We start from the raw sequence: 19,106 nt of genomic DNA, 5'->3' as shown, positions 1-19,106 counted from the left end.
GAGGCTATGCACGCACCGGAGTTTTCGCAATATATGAATGCAGGTGCGTAAACCTAGGTAGCTATGTGAAACTCTGAGTAGCAGATCAATAAGTCGGATGAGTAATGTATGTGATATTTGACTAAGCATTTGTGACCATAGCGTTTGATTTTTTTATTAATTAATAGTTCTTTGTTGTGAATTATATTTAGTTATTCTTTACGTAGATGGAATAGCGAAAAATAAGACTATAACGATCTTACATAGTAAAGTGTGTTTATTAATTGAGTTGTAATAAAATACTTATTACTGAGTACATAATAAAGCATTTATTACTTTTGATGTATGCAGCGCCTCCTGTTGTGGCGGATGGTGAGTTCACAGTGGGGATGGAATTCAGTTTAAGGGAGGCAGTAATCAAGGCAATGAAAGATTATACCATCCGGAGAGGTGTGGACTATCGGGTATGAGTCAGAACCGACGACATTTTATGCCAAATGTACAGAATATGGGAATGGTTGTGACTGGTTGATCAGGGTTACCAAAATGCAGAAGAAGTACTGTTGGGAGATAAGGAGGTACAATGGAAGTCACACTTGTACCATGTCTACTATTTCTCAAGACCATTCGAAGCTGGATTCCAAGACAGTTGCAGAAGCAATTAAGCCGTTGGTAGAGGTTGACCCGTCTATAAAGGTGAAATAAGTAATTGCTGAAGTCCAGTCAAAGTTTAACTACACTATCAGTTATCGCAAGGCTTGGTTAGCAAAGCAGCAGGCAGTCGAATCAATTTTCGGAGGTTGGAAAGCATCGTATGAAGCTTTGCCCATATGGTTTGAGGCCATGTGCCACAAAGAGCCATTAGCAGTGGTTCACTTTGAAACAATGCCTGCTTACCAAGGGGATGATTTGGTTCACACTCCGACGTGGAGGATCAGCTCTAAGGTTGTAACCTTTACCTTTTTCACTTGTGGTCGTACCTATGAAAACACAACAAATACAAATACAAGTTCAGTATGTAATACAAATACAAATACAAGTTCACCATGAAGCTACTAATAGAAATTCATAATCAAGCCCTAAATCATTACTAACAGTTTATTTTACATGAACTAGGCGCTGGATCCTCGTCAACAGCATCGTTATCATCCTCATCCTCATCCTCACCCTCATCATCATCATCATCCTCATCCTCATCCTCATCCGCATCCACATCCTCTGGATGGTCTACTAGGTAGTTATCAGTCTCATCATGAACTGCTCTATTACTCTCATGAATCAGAGTCATCAGAATACGTCTAGGGTTTCCACTTTGTATAATCCCTCCCACCGCTTCAGCACTTCTGCTCGAGACAACAGACATTCTGGCACCAGAATTATCAGATGAAGTGCGAACCCGAAGTCTCAAATCCAATGACCTCCTAGCTGGAGTAATACCACCCGAATGTACTTGATGGTCGGTGGGAATGTCAACATAATTACCTGAATGTGAGTGGTGCGACCCCGATGCCATGAAACCAAGCAGCTGACTGAATGAAGGTTGCTCTCCATACTCAAACTGTGGACCACCCCATACTGTTGATGTACCGGGACTGACACTGAGTAATAATCAGACGGATGCGTGTCAGGAACATATGGTACAAAATACTCAACCCTCTGTTGTGGCGGTTCCGGTGGCGGTGGCGGTGGTGGAGGACCTTCTGGATTCTCTTCAAATACAAGGTTCGACAATTGCAAGTGGTCACCAAATGCTTCTCGGTACCAATGCATGTAAATTTTCAATGGATAATGTAAATGCACCAAGTCATCAGAGAGAGTCTGACTATACCGATTGGTCCACTGCATCACCCAAAAAGAGTGGGTATCGGCCCAATCTTGATTCTTAGGCCCAGTTAGAACTTCGCCGTGTGATGCACCTAGATCCCGCTCTTGATTAGAAACACCATGTGTCAATCCAAATTGCCTCCTGACTCTATCAGATGCATGCCACTCGATGCATTCAAAAGATATAAGTGGCACTGTGGCACTCCAGATAACCGAATTATGACGGATGTCTAAAGGAATCACGTTTGGGTCGATGTTTCCAATGCCATAAGCCTGCCAAACAAACTGGACACATCGAACCAGTCAGATGATTACACAACAATTAATTCACTTAACAAGTTACATAAGGTACTTGTATTTTACAAAATACCTGTCCTTCTTGTAGATCATTCAACAACCTCCTGTAGTGCGCAAGCGTTTTATATCGGTAGGCATAATTTTCACGGTCCCAGTTATGCCACCTGCTGTCGGACAATCCATTAGTTAACTTATCTTGTGGAAAACAAAATACAATTTCTATTAATTCTTTCAATGCATACTTTAATCAAAATTACATGTTTGCAATTGGAAACACTCGGAGATTGCCGGGAATCGACGCTAGAAATGGTAGCCTGATCCAAGCCCAAGTGACCAACAGTGTCAGTGGACCGTCCATCTCCTTGCAGTCGACACGAGTTGCCCTACACAATGATCTATACAAGTGTGCCAGGAATGTCGAACCCCAACTAAACTGTATGATCCCACCGAAGTTACGGAGCAAAGGTAAAAATTTCCAGTGCACCGCTGCACCCGACTTATCTGCAAACAGAATTGTCCCAAATAATAACATTATGTGACACTTTACATACATCTGAATGTGCACATCATCATTCAACACTATACGATCTTTCAAACCCCTAAACCACGTTAATTTTATAAAGCTCCCTCTACAGTCCGTCTTCTTCGGTGCAACTCCAAATTGGTGCAAGCACTCGGCTTCCAATGCCTCAAAGCTACTCATGGTCGGACCTGTAACCGGAAGACTATTTGTCGGCAGACCGAGAATTACCGCCACATCCTCCAAGGTCACGGCACACTCACCAACCGGAAAATAAAATGTGTGAGTCTCGGGCCGCTATCTCTCAATCAGAGCATTAATCATTGCTGACTGACATTTGATAACTCCAATTTGGGGTACATAATAAAATCCAGTCTCACGTAACTGTGTCTCAACAATTTGGTTGTATAGATCCGGCGGCTTTAAATGATCACACATCAACATTTTTGAACCCTACAATATCACATTTCCGTTATAAGAACAAGTATAATATAACTATATTATCAAAAACACAATTCCTTAACATGTCCATTATAACTAATTCCCAGCATAATTGCATTTCAAACATACACATTAAATCTGTTATACAAAAATTCTTCAATCATATTCATTACCTTATAACAAAAATTAATTAACCTTACACAGTAAATCAGCCTCTACTATTATTATTATTATTCATAAAACAGCATACATACTAATTTTATTATTATTATTATTGTTATTATTATTATTCTTCATAAAACAGGATACTAATTTTATTATTATTATTATTATTCATAACACAGCATACTAATTTTCTAATCTAAGTTTAGTTATTACTAATTTATTGTCTAAATTTTACTGAATTAAAATTCAATTATTAATGATCATAAATAAAATAATTAATTAAATTTTTGTTATTAATCATAATAATTAATTAAACTCAATTACTAATACTAATAATAACAACAATATATCAATATCTACCTATTCCAATCTAATATGTACAGATCTCATTTTCCTTCTTCTTTCATTCATTCATTCTTTACATGAGACATTCATTCATTTTTTTATTTTATTTTAACTAATATGCATAAAAAAAAGACACCCGGTTCACCGGTAGAATTTACTTACTAACCATATCATTCATACATACATACATAGTTAATTCCTATTTTAATTTCTATTTCTAACCACCTAATAATAAAATCATACATACATACATGCTTAATTTCTACTTAGTGCTATTATAATATATATTACTAATAAAATCTAAAATTATCACTATTATTATCATTAAATCAGATTATTAAAAAATAAAAACTTACATAATTTTGATATCCAAGATAATTAACAATATGAAACTCTGGTTAATTTACTTACTTAATTTTTTGTCTTCTTGACATTTTTATTTAAATTTTTCACTAGAATTGTTGTGGTCCAACAATGGTGAAATGAAAAAAGTGGTGGGGTTTTGAGAGTAAGCAAAAAGGGATACGAGAGTGAGAGTGAGAGTGAGAGTGAAAGAGATAGTGTTGGGAGGGGGTGAAACACGGGTCTTGAGATAGAGAGTCACGGGCCAACCAAGAAGCCAGGTGCATGCGTGACGCATGGACAAGGGGTCTCAAATTAGACTCACCGATTTGTGCACCTTCCGCGTCCTGAAATCAGACCCATCGATTTCCATCCCCCAATCGGTACCACCGATTTTTTCGACACTCCCGTTACATCTCGATAAAATTCTCGAAACTCTCATATTGCTGCGAAACTTTTTCACCGGCTCCATATCAAAATTAAAAAGCTCGTGAAATGTGATGAATGAAGAAAAGAAAAAAGAGGCCGTGATTGAGGGTCAGAGTCGGAAAAGAAGGCGCACGCATGCATTTGATTTGAGTGAGTATTGTTATTGTTTCACTTTCAAAGAAGTAATTATAAAAAAGGACCAAGTCTGGTCAATCCCACGGCCCAACACAGTCCATCAAACCTCATCATATCCTTTGACCTTTGACCAACATTTTTCTCATCTACCTTTCATTTTTTTACTAATCTCTTCATTAATTGATTTTCTTATCTTTTCTTAAATTAACTATATATTACTCATATAATGGCTGGCTATGTAACATAAGTTTTTACATAATTTCTTTTGATGTATTCGGACAAAGGGCAGGATCATCACAATTTATAAATTTTAGTTAGTAATTAGCTAATAATATTTAAAAGTATTAACTAAAAATATAATATTAGATGATTAAATTAAAAATATTGAGTTATTAATTAAACATATTAATCAATATAAATTAAAAATTCTAATCCTTAAGTTTTTCTCTTAGGTAAATTTTTAAATAATAATTAGTTATAATTTTAAAGAGAATTTCTGCCAATTCTTTATAAATTGAAAAAAAAATTCAAATTTTATAATATATTTTAAAAGATAATTTATATTTTTTGACCAATAATTAACTAATAATATTTAAAATATTAATTAAAAATATAATACTAGACAACAAAATTAAAAATATTGGGTTATTAGTTAAAAACGTTGACCAATATAAATTAAAAGTGCTCATTCTCAAATTTTTTTTAGACAAAATTTTAAATAATAATTAATTATAATTTCAAAGAGAATTTCTGTCAATTCTCTATAAATTAAAAGAATTCAAATTTTATAATAAAATTTAAAAGACAATCACTAAACTATTTTTATGTTTATACAATCAAAGTTTAATACCCAAAATAAAAAAATATACATATATAAAAAATAATGAATATAATATTTCAGTTTCACCGATTAAAATACTTCTGAAGATATCTTATGCATGTGCCTATAAAAATGTGGCAGTGAGATCTCTGTGCTTTGCAACTTTATTGCTTTGCTGTTCCACTGCCTTTGAAATCAGTGCTTTGCTGAGTGCTGAGTCACAACAAATATAGAACTGCACATCCCATTGGTGAGTTCTCTCTTTTTCATGGCTTCTACCTTCCACAAAAGGCATATCCAATCCATTCTTTAATAATCAATCAAATGTTGTTTAAAAAAAGAACCATGAACATTGGGCTCCTACTTTATAAATATTCATTTAGTTTGTTTATTTGATTTGGATTCACTGAGAAATACATGTATACTCTCCATTCTCCACATGCTTCTTTCTTTTCTGCTTGAATAATCCAAGTCTTTCTTTCTTGGTTCCATGATGCTGTTGTTTCTCTAGCTGATTTTCAATTATTTTTAAGTTAATTGAAGGGGGCAAAAGAAAAGCTTACTTTTGTTTTGGGTAAGTGAAATTTCTAATTTTGACTCAGTTCTTTTGAGTATTTCTCCACCAGAATATGCATGGTTTATTCTTGTATTGTCTTGTTTACTTTCTTGGTTATTCTTTTGGGGGAAAATTTTTTTCTTTTGTTAAAAAAATTGAAAAACATCATTTGGTTCAAAAGAAAAATCAGATTTTTTTTGGTGGGGGAGGTTATTTTTCTTCTGTGTTATTTTATCTGCATATTTTGTGTTTGAATTCTGATCTCTAGTCTCTACCTACCTTTGGCTGATTAGTGAATTAAACTTGTTAACAGGAAGTAACATTAATGGGTGAACAATTGGGGCAACTCAAAATCATAGTGGTGCAAGGGAAGAGGTTGGTGATCCGGGATTTCAAGAGCAGTGATCCTTATGTTGTCCTCAAACTAGGCAATCAGGTAAATAGGATTTCGTATTTCGTTTCGATTTCGGCTTGTTTCAACTTGACATCAACATTGTGCAGCATTTTGTAACCTCTAAAGGTGTTTGAAACAATGTTCAATTAAACTTTGTTCCAGACAGCAAAGACCAAAGTCATTAACAGCTGCTTGAATCCTGTTTGGAATGAAGAGCTGAATTTCACCCTCACTGAACCTTTGGGAGTTCTCAATTTGGTGAGTTTTTCTGATGCAGGAATTTGGAGATTTAAGACTTTGTAAACAGTTCAAACCATGAAGGTTTATATTCATGCCGATTTTTAAAATATATAAGTAGGTGAATCCAAGATATCAAATTTCCCAATATTTTCTTCCAAATTCTTAATTTTAAATAGAAAAACTAAATAATAATCCATAAGGGTAACCAGCACCGGTTGGTTAAGTAGTTTGCAAGCTTGCCGGTTACCCAATGTGATAGGCAGCCACATCTCCTCTAGCTAGATCAGTCAGATTCTTGGTAATATAGGGTCTACATAGGATCGCAAAGACGAAAATATTCCATAATGGTAATAGTATACCTAAAAAATGTTGTATCTTTAACAACCTTGTGATTCAGGTCCATTCATTTAGTGTCACAAAAGTGAAGAATTGCTAAAGCAAGCATTCTGTTGTTGCAGCATCAGCAGATTCCATTGATAGATTTTCGCCTCATCTGGTGCATCGATATTCATTTTTACAAACACTGTTGTAAGGTCTATTTAAATGAAGCTCCCCTAGTATGTTGTGTGTTCCTGTATATCTACTTGGATTTGTTCAAATGAGTCTTGACAATGCTAGAAATTTTCTTTTGAATCCGAACACCGGTGCTGGCATAATGGTACACTAAGGTCCTTAGGAAAACCCAGGTTCAAAAAGAACACCAGTTGAAAGAGCAAGTCTGATTATACTCGAAACTAGATTAGTCTTCTTCTGACCTTTGCCAATGTTAAAATCACTTGCCAATGACCACCAGATCCTATGTTAGACTTGCTTTCTATGCCTCCTTGAACGTTTAAACATCAGTTCCTCGTGTTGATGCATATATTCTGCTGAAATTTCTGCCATATATTGCTAATTTTTCTTGTGGAAAATTTTCAGATTCTAAGTTCAAGGCATTATTTAATATGTCATTTATGTGTTGTTTTCTTTTGATTATATAGGAAGTGTTTGATAAAGATCTTTTGAAATCTGATGACAAGATGGGAAATGCATTCCTCAACCTTCAACCATTGGTCTCTGCAGCTAGATTAAGAGATATCTTAGGAGTCTCATCAGGTGAAACAACATTAAGGAAGGTCATACCTGACAACGAAAACTGCCTCGTCCGCGAAAGCAGTATCAATTGCGTAAATGGCGAGGTTGCGCAGAATGTTTGGTTAAGGCTGCGCGGGGTGGAGTCCGGCGAGGTAGAATTGACCATCAAGTTGGTCAAAAATGTTACCACCAAAACATAGCTAGTGCAGAATTTGCAAGTGGGCATATCAAGAGTACCAACTCTTCTAACAAGATCATAATTTGTAAAATTTATATGTTTGTGTAGTTAAATAATGGTTTTGATTAATTCCTTTTGATTTATAGATGCAGATTCAATTGTAAGTTAGCAGCTAGTGTGATAGATATGAACCAGTTGTGATATATGTATGGCTTATTTAGTCTTTATTATGGTGTGCTTTCTTTTTCTTTTGTTGTAATGTGGTCCTTACTTTAGTATCTAAACTTTTTTTGAGTTGGATTTGTTGTTCATAGTCACCTCAATCACCAGGCTCGTTAGAAGGTTCATAGTTTCTTTTTTTTCAAACATGTGAAATATCTACTGTATCTAAAGAATATAAGATATATGAGACATTTGGTGCATAATTTTTTTTAAACAATATATATTTTGTAATGTTTAAAAAATATACTTTCCATTATCTAATATTACATGATTTTTAGTGTATATAGTATTTCTGAATTTTAGTCTTTTGGAATTTGCATAAGAATATTTGTACATCAATTTTTTATTAATAAAATATGTAATAAATTTATAATAATATACTATATTTAAAGTTTTATATGCATATCTAGTTACGTAAAAATATTATTTGCATACTAAAATCAGCTATTAAAATCAATCATTATTTATTTATGTATAAATATATATGTAATTTAACTTATTTTCATATATATTTTGTATTTTTATGTGTATTTTATATTAGTGACTGATTTTAATATATGCCTAATATAATTGTTAATTATATATAGTTAATAAAAATAATTAAATTTAATTTATTACTAAAATATAAATTGGATACACTAATAGTGTACACTTATTTTTTTAAAAAAAAGAGAAAAACCCAAATCAGCCACTGACAATTATCTCGAAAGACAACGAGGCCCTTGAAAAAAAGAGAATATTATTTATATACCAAATATTTTTTACGCTTGTATAAAAATATAATTATTATTAATTAATTATATATTTACATTAATTTTTAATTAATAAAACAAAAAACACGTATTTAAAAAATACTAGTATCAAAATAATATCTATTATAAAAGAGATAGACATAATAGAATTGTTATTTATTTTTTTATATACTTATAACCGTTTGTTGAAGTGTATCAAAATTACCCAAATCCTATATATTAAAATAGGTTTCTAAGTTTTTTTTGGGTCGGATATTTTGTTCTAAAAAAGTTTTATTATATTATGGTCAGATCCGTTGTAAATAAATTTGTGTGACATAATGATATATATATATATATATATATATATATATATATATATATATATATATATGTATTGTTCATACCCTGACCCAATAATAAAGGTCTAGGATCCAAGCAAAAAGGCCTAACCCAAAGGGTTGGCCCTCACCCAGTACCAGCCTTCATCCCCAGAAGTCGGTACTGAACACGACCTGCTCCAAAGAAGTCGGATACGAGGGTTAGCTGGCAGATAACACTCATTCGAATAAGTAACTGCCCCTAGAAACTCTCTAACCACTTCATAGAGCCATATCTTAACCTCCCTAAAAAGGTGGCACTACTTCAGCGGTGGTTATTGGTTCACCACTATAAATACACTGACACCATTCAGGTATCTCTAAGTCCCAATACTCTCTAACCTGCTCACACTCTTGCTAACTTAGGCATCGGAGTGTCTTTGCAGGTACCACCCCCCATTCTCTCACACGTACAAGTCGGACGGAGGAACACCGAGTAACAGATCCACTCGAAAGCCACCTCCTTCTTACGTTTGGGCCAACCAACGCCATCCAGCCCATTAATCTCCGGTTACCCACTGTAACATTGGCGCCGTTGCCGGGGACCCGAGAGATCAACCAGTGATGGCGGATAGATCCCCTGAAGAGGGTCATGTGGAGACAGATTCTGAACAAGAGAATCTGAACACTGGAAACAATGAGGCAGACCAGACCCTTCACCAGGAAGCCAATGATCAACACAGGGAAGGCACCTCCGGAATCAAAAACCCGAAGGTAAATTCCTCGGAGGGGCGCGAATCAGAAAAAGAAGGACCATCCCACGCAATTGAGCTCATGGGATTAGTCCACAGTCGCCTCGAGCAGCTAGAACAGGAACGGGAACGACAAAAGGAAACCGAAAAGAACCTAAAAGAGGAGATGGAGCGACGAAAAGAGTTAGAAAGAAAACTCTTAAAGTTAGAATCCTCCCTCAAAGGTCAGAACTCCCATGACGGTAGAGGAGATTCGCCCTTAGGGGAGAAAGATCCTTTTAGCGAGGACATAATGAGGGCAAAAGTTCCGAGAAACTTTAGAAGCCCCGATATGGACCTTTATGACGAAACCACTGATCCAAAGCATCATCTGAGCAACTTTAAAAGTCGGATGTATCTGGCTGACGCTTCTGACGCTACGCGATGCAAAGCTTTTCCGACAACCTTGTCAAAAGCAGCGATGAAGTGGTTTGACAGCCTCCCTCCGAGGTCAATTACCAGTTTTGAAGACCTCTCAAGAAAGTTCTTGATGAGGTTCTCCATCCAGAAAGACAAAGTAAAACATGCACCAAGTCTCCTGGGAATAAAACAGGAGGTCGGGGAGTCCTTACGGGCCTATATGGAAAGGTTCAAGAAAGCATGTTTGGAGATTCAAGACTTGCCCACCGAAGCAGTCATCATGGGGCTAGTCAATGGTCTTAGAGAAGGTCCCTTCTCACAGTCCATATCAAAAAGACACCCCGCCTCTTTAAGTGATGTACAGGAAAGAGCTGAAAAGTACATCAATATGGAAGAAAATGCTAGGCTAAGAGACCCGAGTTGGCGACCTGGTCACCCTCCCTCAACGAAAGAGAGGGAGAGGGAAGCTAAGAAGAAGGAAGAACTCGGCCTCGATAGGCCAAGAAAATATCACTTTTATACTCCACTGAAAGTTCCTGTAGTGGATGTATACAGAGAAATTTGCAATACCGAAAGGCTGCCTCCTCCCAGGCCCATTAAAAATAAAAGAGGGGGGAGCCGCGGTGATTACTGTGAGTACCATAAGATATATGGGCACTCCACAAACGACTGTTACGACCTTAAAAATGTGATAGAAAAACTGGCCAGATAAGGTCGGCTTGACAGATATCTCATAGAAAGGTCGGACAGTCATGGAAAAAGAAAGCGAGATGATATGGATAGAAGAGACCCACCACCACAAACTCTGGAGAGACATATCCATATGATCTCAGGAGGGTTTGCGGGAGGGGGACTCACAAAATCTTCTCGTAAAAGACATCTCAAGAGAGTTTACCAGGTCGGAGAGGGGTCCTCCGACCTTCCAACCATTTCATTCACAAAGGAAGATGGGCGAGGAATAATCCCTGGGCACGACGACCCAGTGGTAATTACCATGATCCTGGCAAATGCCCATCTACACAGAACACTAGTAGACCAAGGAAGCTCAGCGGACATCCTCTTTAAGCCCGCTTTCGACAAACTAGGGTTAGATGAGAAAGAGTTAAGAGCCTACCCTGACACCTTGTACGGATTAGGCGACACGCCAATAAAGCCACTAGGATTTTTGCCCCTCCACACCACCTTTGGAAAGGGGGAGAAATCAAAGACTCTGAGTATAGACTTCATAGTCATCGACGTGGGGTCGGCCTATAATGCTTTAATCGGCAGAGCTACCCTTAATCGACTCGGAGCGGTGGTATCGACACCCCACCTCTGCATGAAATTCCCGACCTCAGCGGGGATAGCAACGGTGAGGGGAGATCAGAAGTTGGCAAGGAAATGCTACAATGAAAGCCTAAACCTGAGGGGAAAAGGCAAAGAAGTTCACACAATAGAGCTCGGTGGAGCAAGGATTAAAGAAGAGCTGCGACCACGACCCGGAGGAAAAACCGAGGAGATTCAGGTCGGAGAAGAGGAAGGAAAAAACACTCACATAGGAACCAACCTGGGGGAAACCCTAAGACAAGAATTGACTAAGCTCCTAAGAGATAATTCCGATCTCTTCGCCTGGAAGGCCTCCGACATGCCTGGGATAGATCCAGAACTCATGTCCCACAAGCTCTCGGTCTACTCGGGATCTCGACCTGTACAACAACGAAGATGCAAGCTCGGCCCAGAGCGAGCTCTAATAGTAGAGGAGCAAGTACAAGCGCTCCTAGAAGCCGGTTTCATCAGAGAAGTCAAGTATCCAACATGGCTAGCCAATGTAGTGCTAGTCAAAAAACAAAATGGTAAATGGAGAATGTGCGTCGACTATACCGACTTAAATAAGGCATGTCCCAAGGACCCTTATCCACTACCAAGCATTGACGCCCTAGTAGACTCTAGCTCGGGGTATCAATACTTGTCGTTCATGGACGCCTACTCAGGGTATAACCAAATCCCGATGTATGAACCAGACCAGGAAAAAACATCATTCATCACGCCCAGAGCTAACTTTTGCTACATGGTCATGCCATTTGGATTGAAAAATGCAGGGGCCACATATCAGAGGCTGATGAATAAGGTGTTTGCCCCTCACCTAGGGAGCTTAATGGAAGTGTACGTCGACGATATGCTGGTAAAGACCAAAAAAGAAGTCGACCTCTTGTCTGACCTTTCACAAGTCTTTGACACCATAAGGTTGCACGGGATGAGACTAAATCCTGCAAAGTGCGCCTTCGCGGTGGAGGCAGGAAAATTTCTAGGATTCATGCTAATACAAAGAGGGATCGAAGCCAATCCCGACAAGTGTAGAGCTATCCTAGAAATGAGAAGCCCGACTTGTTTGAGAGAGGTCCAACAGCTGAATGGCTGACTAGCAGCTCTCTCCAGATTTTTGGCAGGATCAGCACTAAGATCCCTTCCACTATTCTCCCTATTGAGAAAGGGACACCAGTTTGAATGGACTCCCGAATGCGAGGAGGCGTTCCAGGAGTTCAAAAAGTTTTTGAGCCAACCTCCTATTTTGACCCGACCTGTAGCCGGAAAAGACCTCGTCCTATACCTATCCGTGGCAGACAAGGCTGTCTCAGCAGCCTTGATAAGAGAAGACGAGGACGGTCAACACCCAATCTATTTCATCAATAAAGTTCTACAGGGCCCTGAGCTAAGGTATCACAAATTAGAGAAATTTGCCTACTTCTTAGTGGTAGCCTCTCGAAGGCTACGGCCTTACTTTCAAGCTCACACAATAAGAGTCTGCACGAACCAACCCATGAAGCAAATCCTCCAAAAGACGGATGTTGCAGGAAGAATGGTTCAATGGGCAATAGAACTCTCCGAGTTCGACTTGAAGTACGAAACTCGGACGGCGATTAAAGCCCAGTGCCTCGCCGACTTCATTGCAGAATATGCAGGGGATCAAGAGGATAAACCAACTACATGAGAACTCTATGTAGATGGATCCTCCAATAAAACAGGAAGCGGCGCAGGCATAATACTGGTAGATGAAAGGGGAACCCAGATAGAGGTTTCCCTCAAGTTTGAATTCCCAGCTTCAAATAATCAGGCAGAATATGAAGCCTTGATTGCAGGATTGAAGCTGGCAGAAGAAGTCGGTGCTACGAAGGTAATGATATACAGTGACTCTCAAGTGGTGACCTCCCAAATAAGTGGAGAATATCAGGCAAAAGACCCAAATATGAAGAGATACTTGGAAAAAACTCTGGAACACCTTGGGCGCTTTGCAGAAACCGAGGTCACGCACATAACTCGGGACCTAAATAGCAGAGCAGACGCCCTATCCAAGTTAGCAAGTACCAAGCCGGGAGGAAATAACAGAAGCCTGATCCAAGAAACTCTCCAGGAACCTTCAGTGGTAAAAATGGAAGACAAACAAGAAGTCTTTGAAGTGGTCGGATTAAACCTCGGATGAATGAACCCCTTGGTCGAATACCTGAAATTCGACATCCTCCCCAAGGAGGAAAAGGAGGCCAAGAAAATTCGAAGGGAAGCACAACACTATACCTTGGTGAAAAATATTCTCTATAGAAGGGGGATATCAACACCATTGTTAAAGTGTGTACCGACCTCAAGAGCCACCGAGGTATTAGAGGAGGTACATAGTGGAATCTGCGGGAACCATCTCGGAGCAAGGTCATTAGCCAGAAAGGTGATCCGAGCTGGACTCTACTGGCCAACCTTACAGAAAGATGTCACAGACTTTGTGAAAAAGTGCCAACCGTGTCAAATGCATGCAAATTTCCACGTGGCCCCCCCAGAGGAGCTCATCAGTATCACCTCCCCATGGCCCTTTGCAAAATGGGGAATGGATTTGTTAGGTCCTTTTCCCCAGGCGCCAGAACAAGTCAAATACCTAATAGTGGGAATAGATTATTTCACAAAGTGGATAGAAGCAGAACCACTGGCCACCATCACTGCGCAAAGAAGTCGGAGGTTCCTCTACAAAAATATAATCACAAGGTATGGGATACCTTATTCCATTACCACAGATAACGGAACCCAGTTCACCGACTCCACCTTTAGAAGCCTAGTAGCCAGTATGAACATCAAACACCAGTTCACCTCAGTGGAACACCCACAAGCCAATGGGCAAGCCGAAGCAGCCAACAAAGTCATACTGGCAGGGCTGAAGAAAAGATTACAAGATGCGAAAGGAGCTTGGGTTGAAGAGCTCCAACAAGTACTATGGGCTTACAGAACAACCCCCCAATCCGCCACTGGAGAAACACCCTTCCGACTAGTCTATGGCGTAGAAGCCATGATCCCAATAGAGGTCAATGAGCAAAGCCCAAGAGTGATTTTCCACGACGAGATCGGGAATATACAGGGGCACAAAGAGGAGCTCGACTTGCTCCCCGAAATCCGAGAAGAAGCCCAGATAAGAGAAGCAGCGTTGAAGCAAAGGATGACCACGAGATACAACAAAAAAGTCATTCGAAGGAGTTTCACCCCAGATGACTTGGTCCTAATCAGAAACGATATTGGAGTCAACAAATCGGGGGAAGGAAAGCTCGCTGCTAATTGGAAAGGACCATACAAGATCAACGAGGTCTTAGGAAAAGGCTATTATAAGGTAACCGACTTCGACGGCAACGAGTTACCAAGATCATGGCATGCTTGTAATATGAAAAGGTACTACAGCTAAAAGCGAACCCTACTCCCTGATGTACTCTTTTCCCAATTTCGTGATTTTTTCCCAAAATCAAAGGGTTTTTTCTGAAAAGGGTTTTTAACGAGGCATCATAGTAGGGGCTAAGGGAAAATAAATTATCAAAAGCCCTTAGTAGCAATAAGGTACCTCCTCAATTAATAAAGATCTCTTTCATTTTAAATATCTCTTTTAAATTCCCTTTTTATTCTCTTTCTACGAAACGCGCCGATTTAAGCTCGACAAAACGTGAAAATCCCATGAACCGACCTAGATGGTCGTCAGGATAAAACGACGAGGTACAAGTCGGCGTAAAGAGGCTATAGAAGTCGATCATGATAAACTCGGGAGCAATCCGACTCATAAGTCGGAAAGCGAAGCCGAGTAAAATTAAAATGAATCGCAAAAGTAGCCTAAGTCATGAAAAACTCAATGAAACAAAATTGAGTACTAGGAATAACAAAAAGAGATAGGAAAAACTAAGAAAAAGTTATAAGGCTGCCTTGAAGATCAAAAAAGATTCAGAAAAGCAGGCAAGCCCCAAAGGAAAGGTTTTTTCCAGAAAAGATCAAAGAGTCAAAAGAACCACGAATAGAAAAGCATGCGCACATAAGGTAACTCAAGACCCTTATCCAAAAAAGGGCATTTATTTAAACGCTAAATTAAACCCTTATTAAAAAGGGTATCGAAAATTTGTTTTGTTTACGGCCCTAAAAGGCCAAAAAATTGTTGCAAACATCAACAAATAAATATAAAAGAGTTTAAAAAGAGGGGCCCACAGGCCGGGCCCCAATAGCCAACAAATCACTTCTTAGCAAGGGGAGTAGAAGGATCACCACCACCAGGACCAGGAGTTGGAGAGAAAGTCGGAGGAGCGGCAGAAGAACTCGGAGCGTCCTTAGAGCGAGGAGGGGACTCTATGATCCTCTGCCCCCGAGTCTTCAAATCAGACTCAGACTCCACCACGGGGACAGGAGGATCCACGATGGCACCATCAATAACAATCTTATCAGGGTCCAAAGGAGAAAGGTCCAAGTCAGGAGCAATGACTCCGACCTGCTCCTTAAAAACCCTCCAAGCCTCATCAGCACCATCCGCAATAGAGTCCTCCAACTCGGTATAGGCCTTCCGGGCATTCAGCAAGTCATTCTTTACAGACACAAGATCAGCAAATAAACCGTTGTAGCTGACTTGTGCTGCTTTCCTCAAATCCACCTCCATGTTGCATTGGGCTTGTAACTTCCTCTCCTTCTCCCGGAGGCTGTCCCTCTCCTCCTTCAGCTTGGCAACTTCCCCCTCCAACTCCCTCTCATGCTCCTGATATATGTGAAGCCTGCCTTCCAGCTCCTCGACCCTCGAGGTCGTCCCTAAAGAGCTGAGAGGAGTCTTCTCAAATATATCTAAGAGTTTGCCACAAACCCCCGCCGTCTTGAGACTCTCCTCAACCACAGTGGTGAGGTAGTGCCGAACAGAAACATCATCCATACTCATACGAGCATGGGGATAAATGTTCTTTCGGACGAACGCAAGAGCGTCCGCCTCACCAGAAGCGCCAGACTCTAAGGTCTTGCGCTTCTTCGGCTCTGGTTCAGGAGTAGGTCGGACAGAAGGGGGTGGCAGAGAGGAAGCAGAGGAAGAAATTACAATAGGTTGGGAGGGAGTCCCGACGTTCCGAGGAGGAGGAGGAGGAGAGACAACCGCCCTAGCACCACCAGATCTGGCACGAGACCTTGCCTTGGCCTCCTGAACCCTCTGGTAAGACTCTTGAGCGTTTTTCTTTGCCATCTCTGCAAAAACAAATTGGTAGCTAAAAGTCAGACAAGTCGGTAAAAGAAATTGCAAGTCGGAAATAAATGAGAAACGCAAAAAGCTACCTAGTTGTGACTGGACAAAAGTCGGCGACCCCTGGAGAAATTTTTTAGTATCCAAGTATGGGGCCCTCCCCCACACTTCTCGGAGGAACCCTACGATGGCCGCCTCCACTTCGTCTAGGTCATCCAGACCATATTTCTCACAGGGGGAGGCCTCTAACCAGTATAGAGGAAAGCGAGGAGAAGAACTCTCATCTAAGAAAAAGGGGTGGTGACCCTCTACTGCTTGAACTTTGAAAAAATAGCTTTTAAAATCGTGAAAGGATTCGTCAAAAAGGGTAAAAAGCCTCCGACCTTGTATGGCTCGGAAGGACACCCATTGTTGCTTATTATTTAGCCCACTGAAGGGCTTGGTCATATGGAAGAGATAGAAGAAAATCCTCAGAGAAGTCGGGAACTCTAAGGCCTGGCTGATAAATTGGTAAATTTTCAAAAAACCCCAAGAGTTGGGGTGAAGCTGGGTGGGAGCAACCCGGCAATGACGTAACACAGACATTTCAAACTCTGAAAATGGAAGAAAAACGCCCAAACGGGTGACCATACTCTCATACATAAAAAAGAAATGAGGGGCCGCCTCGTCGGCCCTCCCGAAGCAAACCCGGTCTTCTGGACCCGGGACTACCAACTCATACTTCGACTCATCCTCTTCAGAAATACAAATTCTGTGGTGGGTGCGAAGGTGGGTGATAAACTCGGTATCGACTGAAGGCTCCTCCCCTAGGACCGTGACATCAACCCACTGAGAAAGAACATCTATGGAAGCCATTTTCTTTTCTTAAAAAGGGGTGACAAGAAACCTACAAAAAGAAAAGGAAAATCAACACACGGTCTCTAAAGGGAGGGGGTACGGAACTAGAGCCTACAAACCAATCTACCTACAAAATAAAGGCACGCAAATAGAAAGCATGTTACAGAAGGGGAAAAAGCTAACCTTTAAGTCTGAAATCAAGACTGGAGGAAGTAAAAGCCTTCGAAACACAAGAATGCAGCACGAACAAATGAAGAAGAGATTTGAAAGATCGCAGAAACGAAACAATGAAAGAGAGGGAAAGTATTTATAAGAACGTTAGGGGCATAATGGTAAAATAGGGGCAGTCATTAATGAAGATGCACCGTTACCAAGGCTATTGAATCCCTATGCACACCCCTAACGGACACGACGCTTGATTAGACGTAACTGTCAGAACCAAAAGGTCACAAAAAATCACGTCGGTTCTTAAACCGTCACGTCGGTCCTCTTGCAAATCGGCTACGACCCCGAGTTGAATACTCGAACCCAAATCCTAAAAAGAAATTGGGCTCGAGTAGGGGCACTGTTCATACCCTGACCCAATAATAAAGGTCCAGGATCCAAGCAAAAAGGCCCAACCCAAAGGGTTGGCCCTCACCCAGTACCAGCCTTCATCCCCAGAAGTCGGTACTGAACACGACCTGCTCCAAAGAAGTCGGATACGAGGGTTAGCTGGCAGATAACACTCATTCGAATGAGTAACTGCCACTAGAAACTCTCTAACCACTTCATAGAGCCATATCTTAACCTCCCTAAGATATGGGAACGGTTATCCACCTAAAAATGTGGCACTACTTCAGCGGTGGTTATTGGTTCACCACTATAAATACACTGACACCATTCAGGTATCTCTAAGTCCCAATACTCTCTAACCTGCTCACACTCTTGCTAACTTAGGCATCGGAGTGTCTTTGCAGGTACCACCCCCCATTCTCTCACACGTACAAGTCGGACGGAGGAACACCGAGTAACAGATCCACTCGAAAGCCACCTCCTTCTTACGTTTGGGCCAACCAACGCCATCCAGCCCATTAATCTCCGGTTACCCACTGTAACATATATATATATTGTTTAAGTATCTTAATAAATTTCTTTTCCAAACCAAAACGTTTTGGGTAAATCAAAAATTAATTTACTTTTTCATGGAGAATTTTGCAAGAGAATCAATGAAGTATTTGTACAATATATATAATAGGTGACTTACTTCTAACTTTATTTATCAGTGTACAATCTACTTATGTAAAAGCATTTTGGACAATTAAGATGAGCGTGAGAGAAAGAGAGAGAGAGCGTGAGCGTGCGAGGAAGGGAAACACAGGGGGAAAAAAGATCCTAGAGTTTGGAATCATGCAGAGTATTTGCAATTGGAGTTTGATTCGTTCTCAGTTTTTGTCGATAATTTATCGACAGATATATCTAAAAGAGAACTCTTTCATCTTTTTAAGTGGACAGGAAGAATCATTGATATATACTTGTCGAGGAAGAACAAAAATGGTCAGATCTATCTGTTCGCGTTTGTGCGGTACACTACTAAAGGAGGTGCGTTGAAAGCTGCAGCAGAGATGAATGGTATGATGTTGAGAGGCAAT

At 39.9% G+C, this 19,106-nt stretch overlaps 2 protein-coding genes across 4 annotated transcripts; one reads left to right on the top strand and one right to left on the bottom strand.

Moving 5' to 3' along the window:
- Positions 1–5,408: 5,408 nt before the first annotated feature.
- LOC107638752 (protein C2-DOMAIN ABA-RELATED 11) lies at positions 5,409–8,036 on the top strand. Of its 3 annotated transcripts, none has more exons than XM_016342125.3 (5): positions 5,458–5,547; positions 5,831–5,871; positions 6,167–6,289; positions 6,410–6,505; positions 7,468–8,036. In XM_016342125.3, the coding sequence occupies exons 3-5, from the start codon at positions 6,179–6,181 to the stop codon at positions 7,759–7,761; spliced, it is 501 nt and encodes a 166-aa protein (XP_016197611.1). In that variant the 5' UTR covers positions 5,458–5,547; positions 5,831–5,871; positions 6,167–6,178; the 3' UTR covers positions 7,762–8,036. The 3 variants fall into 3 exon arrangements, with proteins under 3 accessions (XP_016197609.1, XP_016197611.1, XP_020976310.1); XM_021120651.2 differs by having other exon boundaries at positions 5,463–5,547; positions 5,809–5,871; XM_016342123.3 differs by lacking the exon at positions 5,831–5,871 and having other exon boundaries at positions 5,409–5,547.
- A 7,624-nt stretch (positions 8,037–15,660) lies between these two features.
- Positions 15,661–17,493, bottom strand: LOC148566608 (uncharacterized). Its single transcript, XM_088483227.1, has 2 exons — positions 16,731–17,493; positions 15,661–16,643 (listed from the first exon to the last, which is right to left on the bottom strand). The coding sequence occupies exons 1-2, from the start codon at positions 17,491–17,493 to the stop codon at positions 15,661–15,663; spliced, it is 1,746 nt and encodes a 581-aa protein (XP_088339353.1).
- Positions 17,494–19,106: the final 1,613 nt, after the last annotated feature.

The sequence above is a fragment of the Arachis ipaensis genome, chromosome B4, assembly GCF_059453495.1.
Source record: "Arachis ipaensis isolate K30076 ecotype BB chromosome B4, ASM5945349v1, whole genome shotgun sequence".
Classification (NCBI taxonomy): domain Eukaryota; kingdom Viridiplantae; phylum Streptophyta; class Magnoliopsida; order Fabales; family Fabaceae; genus Arachis; species Arachis ipaensis.
Note: the sequence above shows the minus strand (reverse complement) of the source record. Positions and strands in the feature narration are given on the sequence as shown.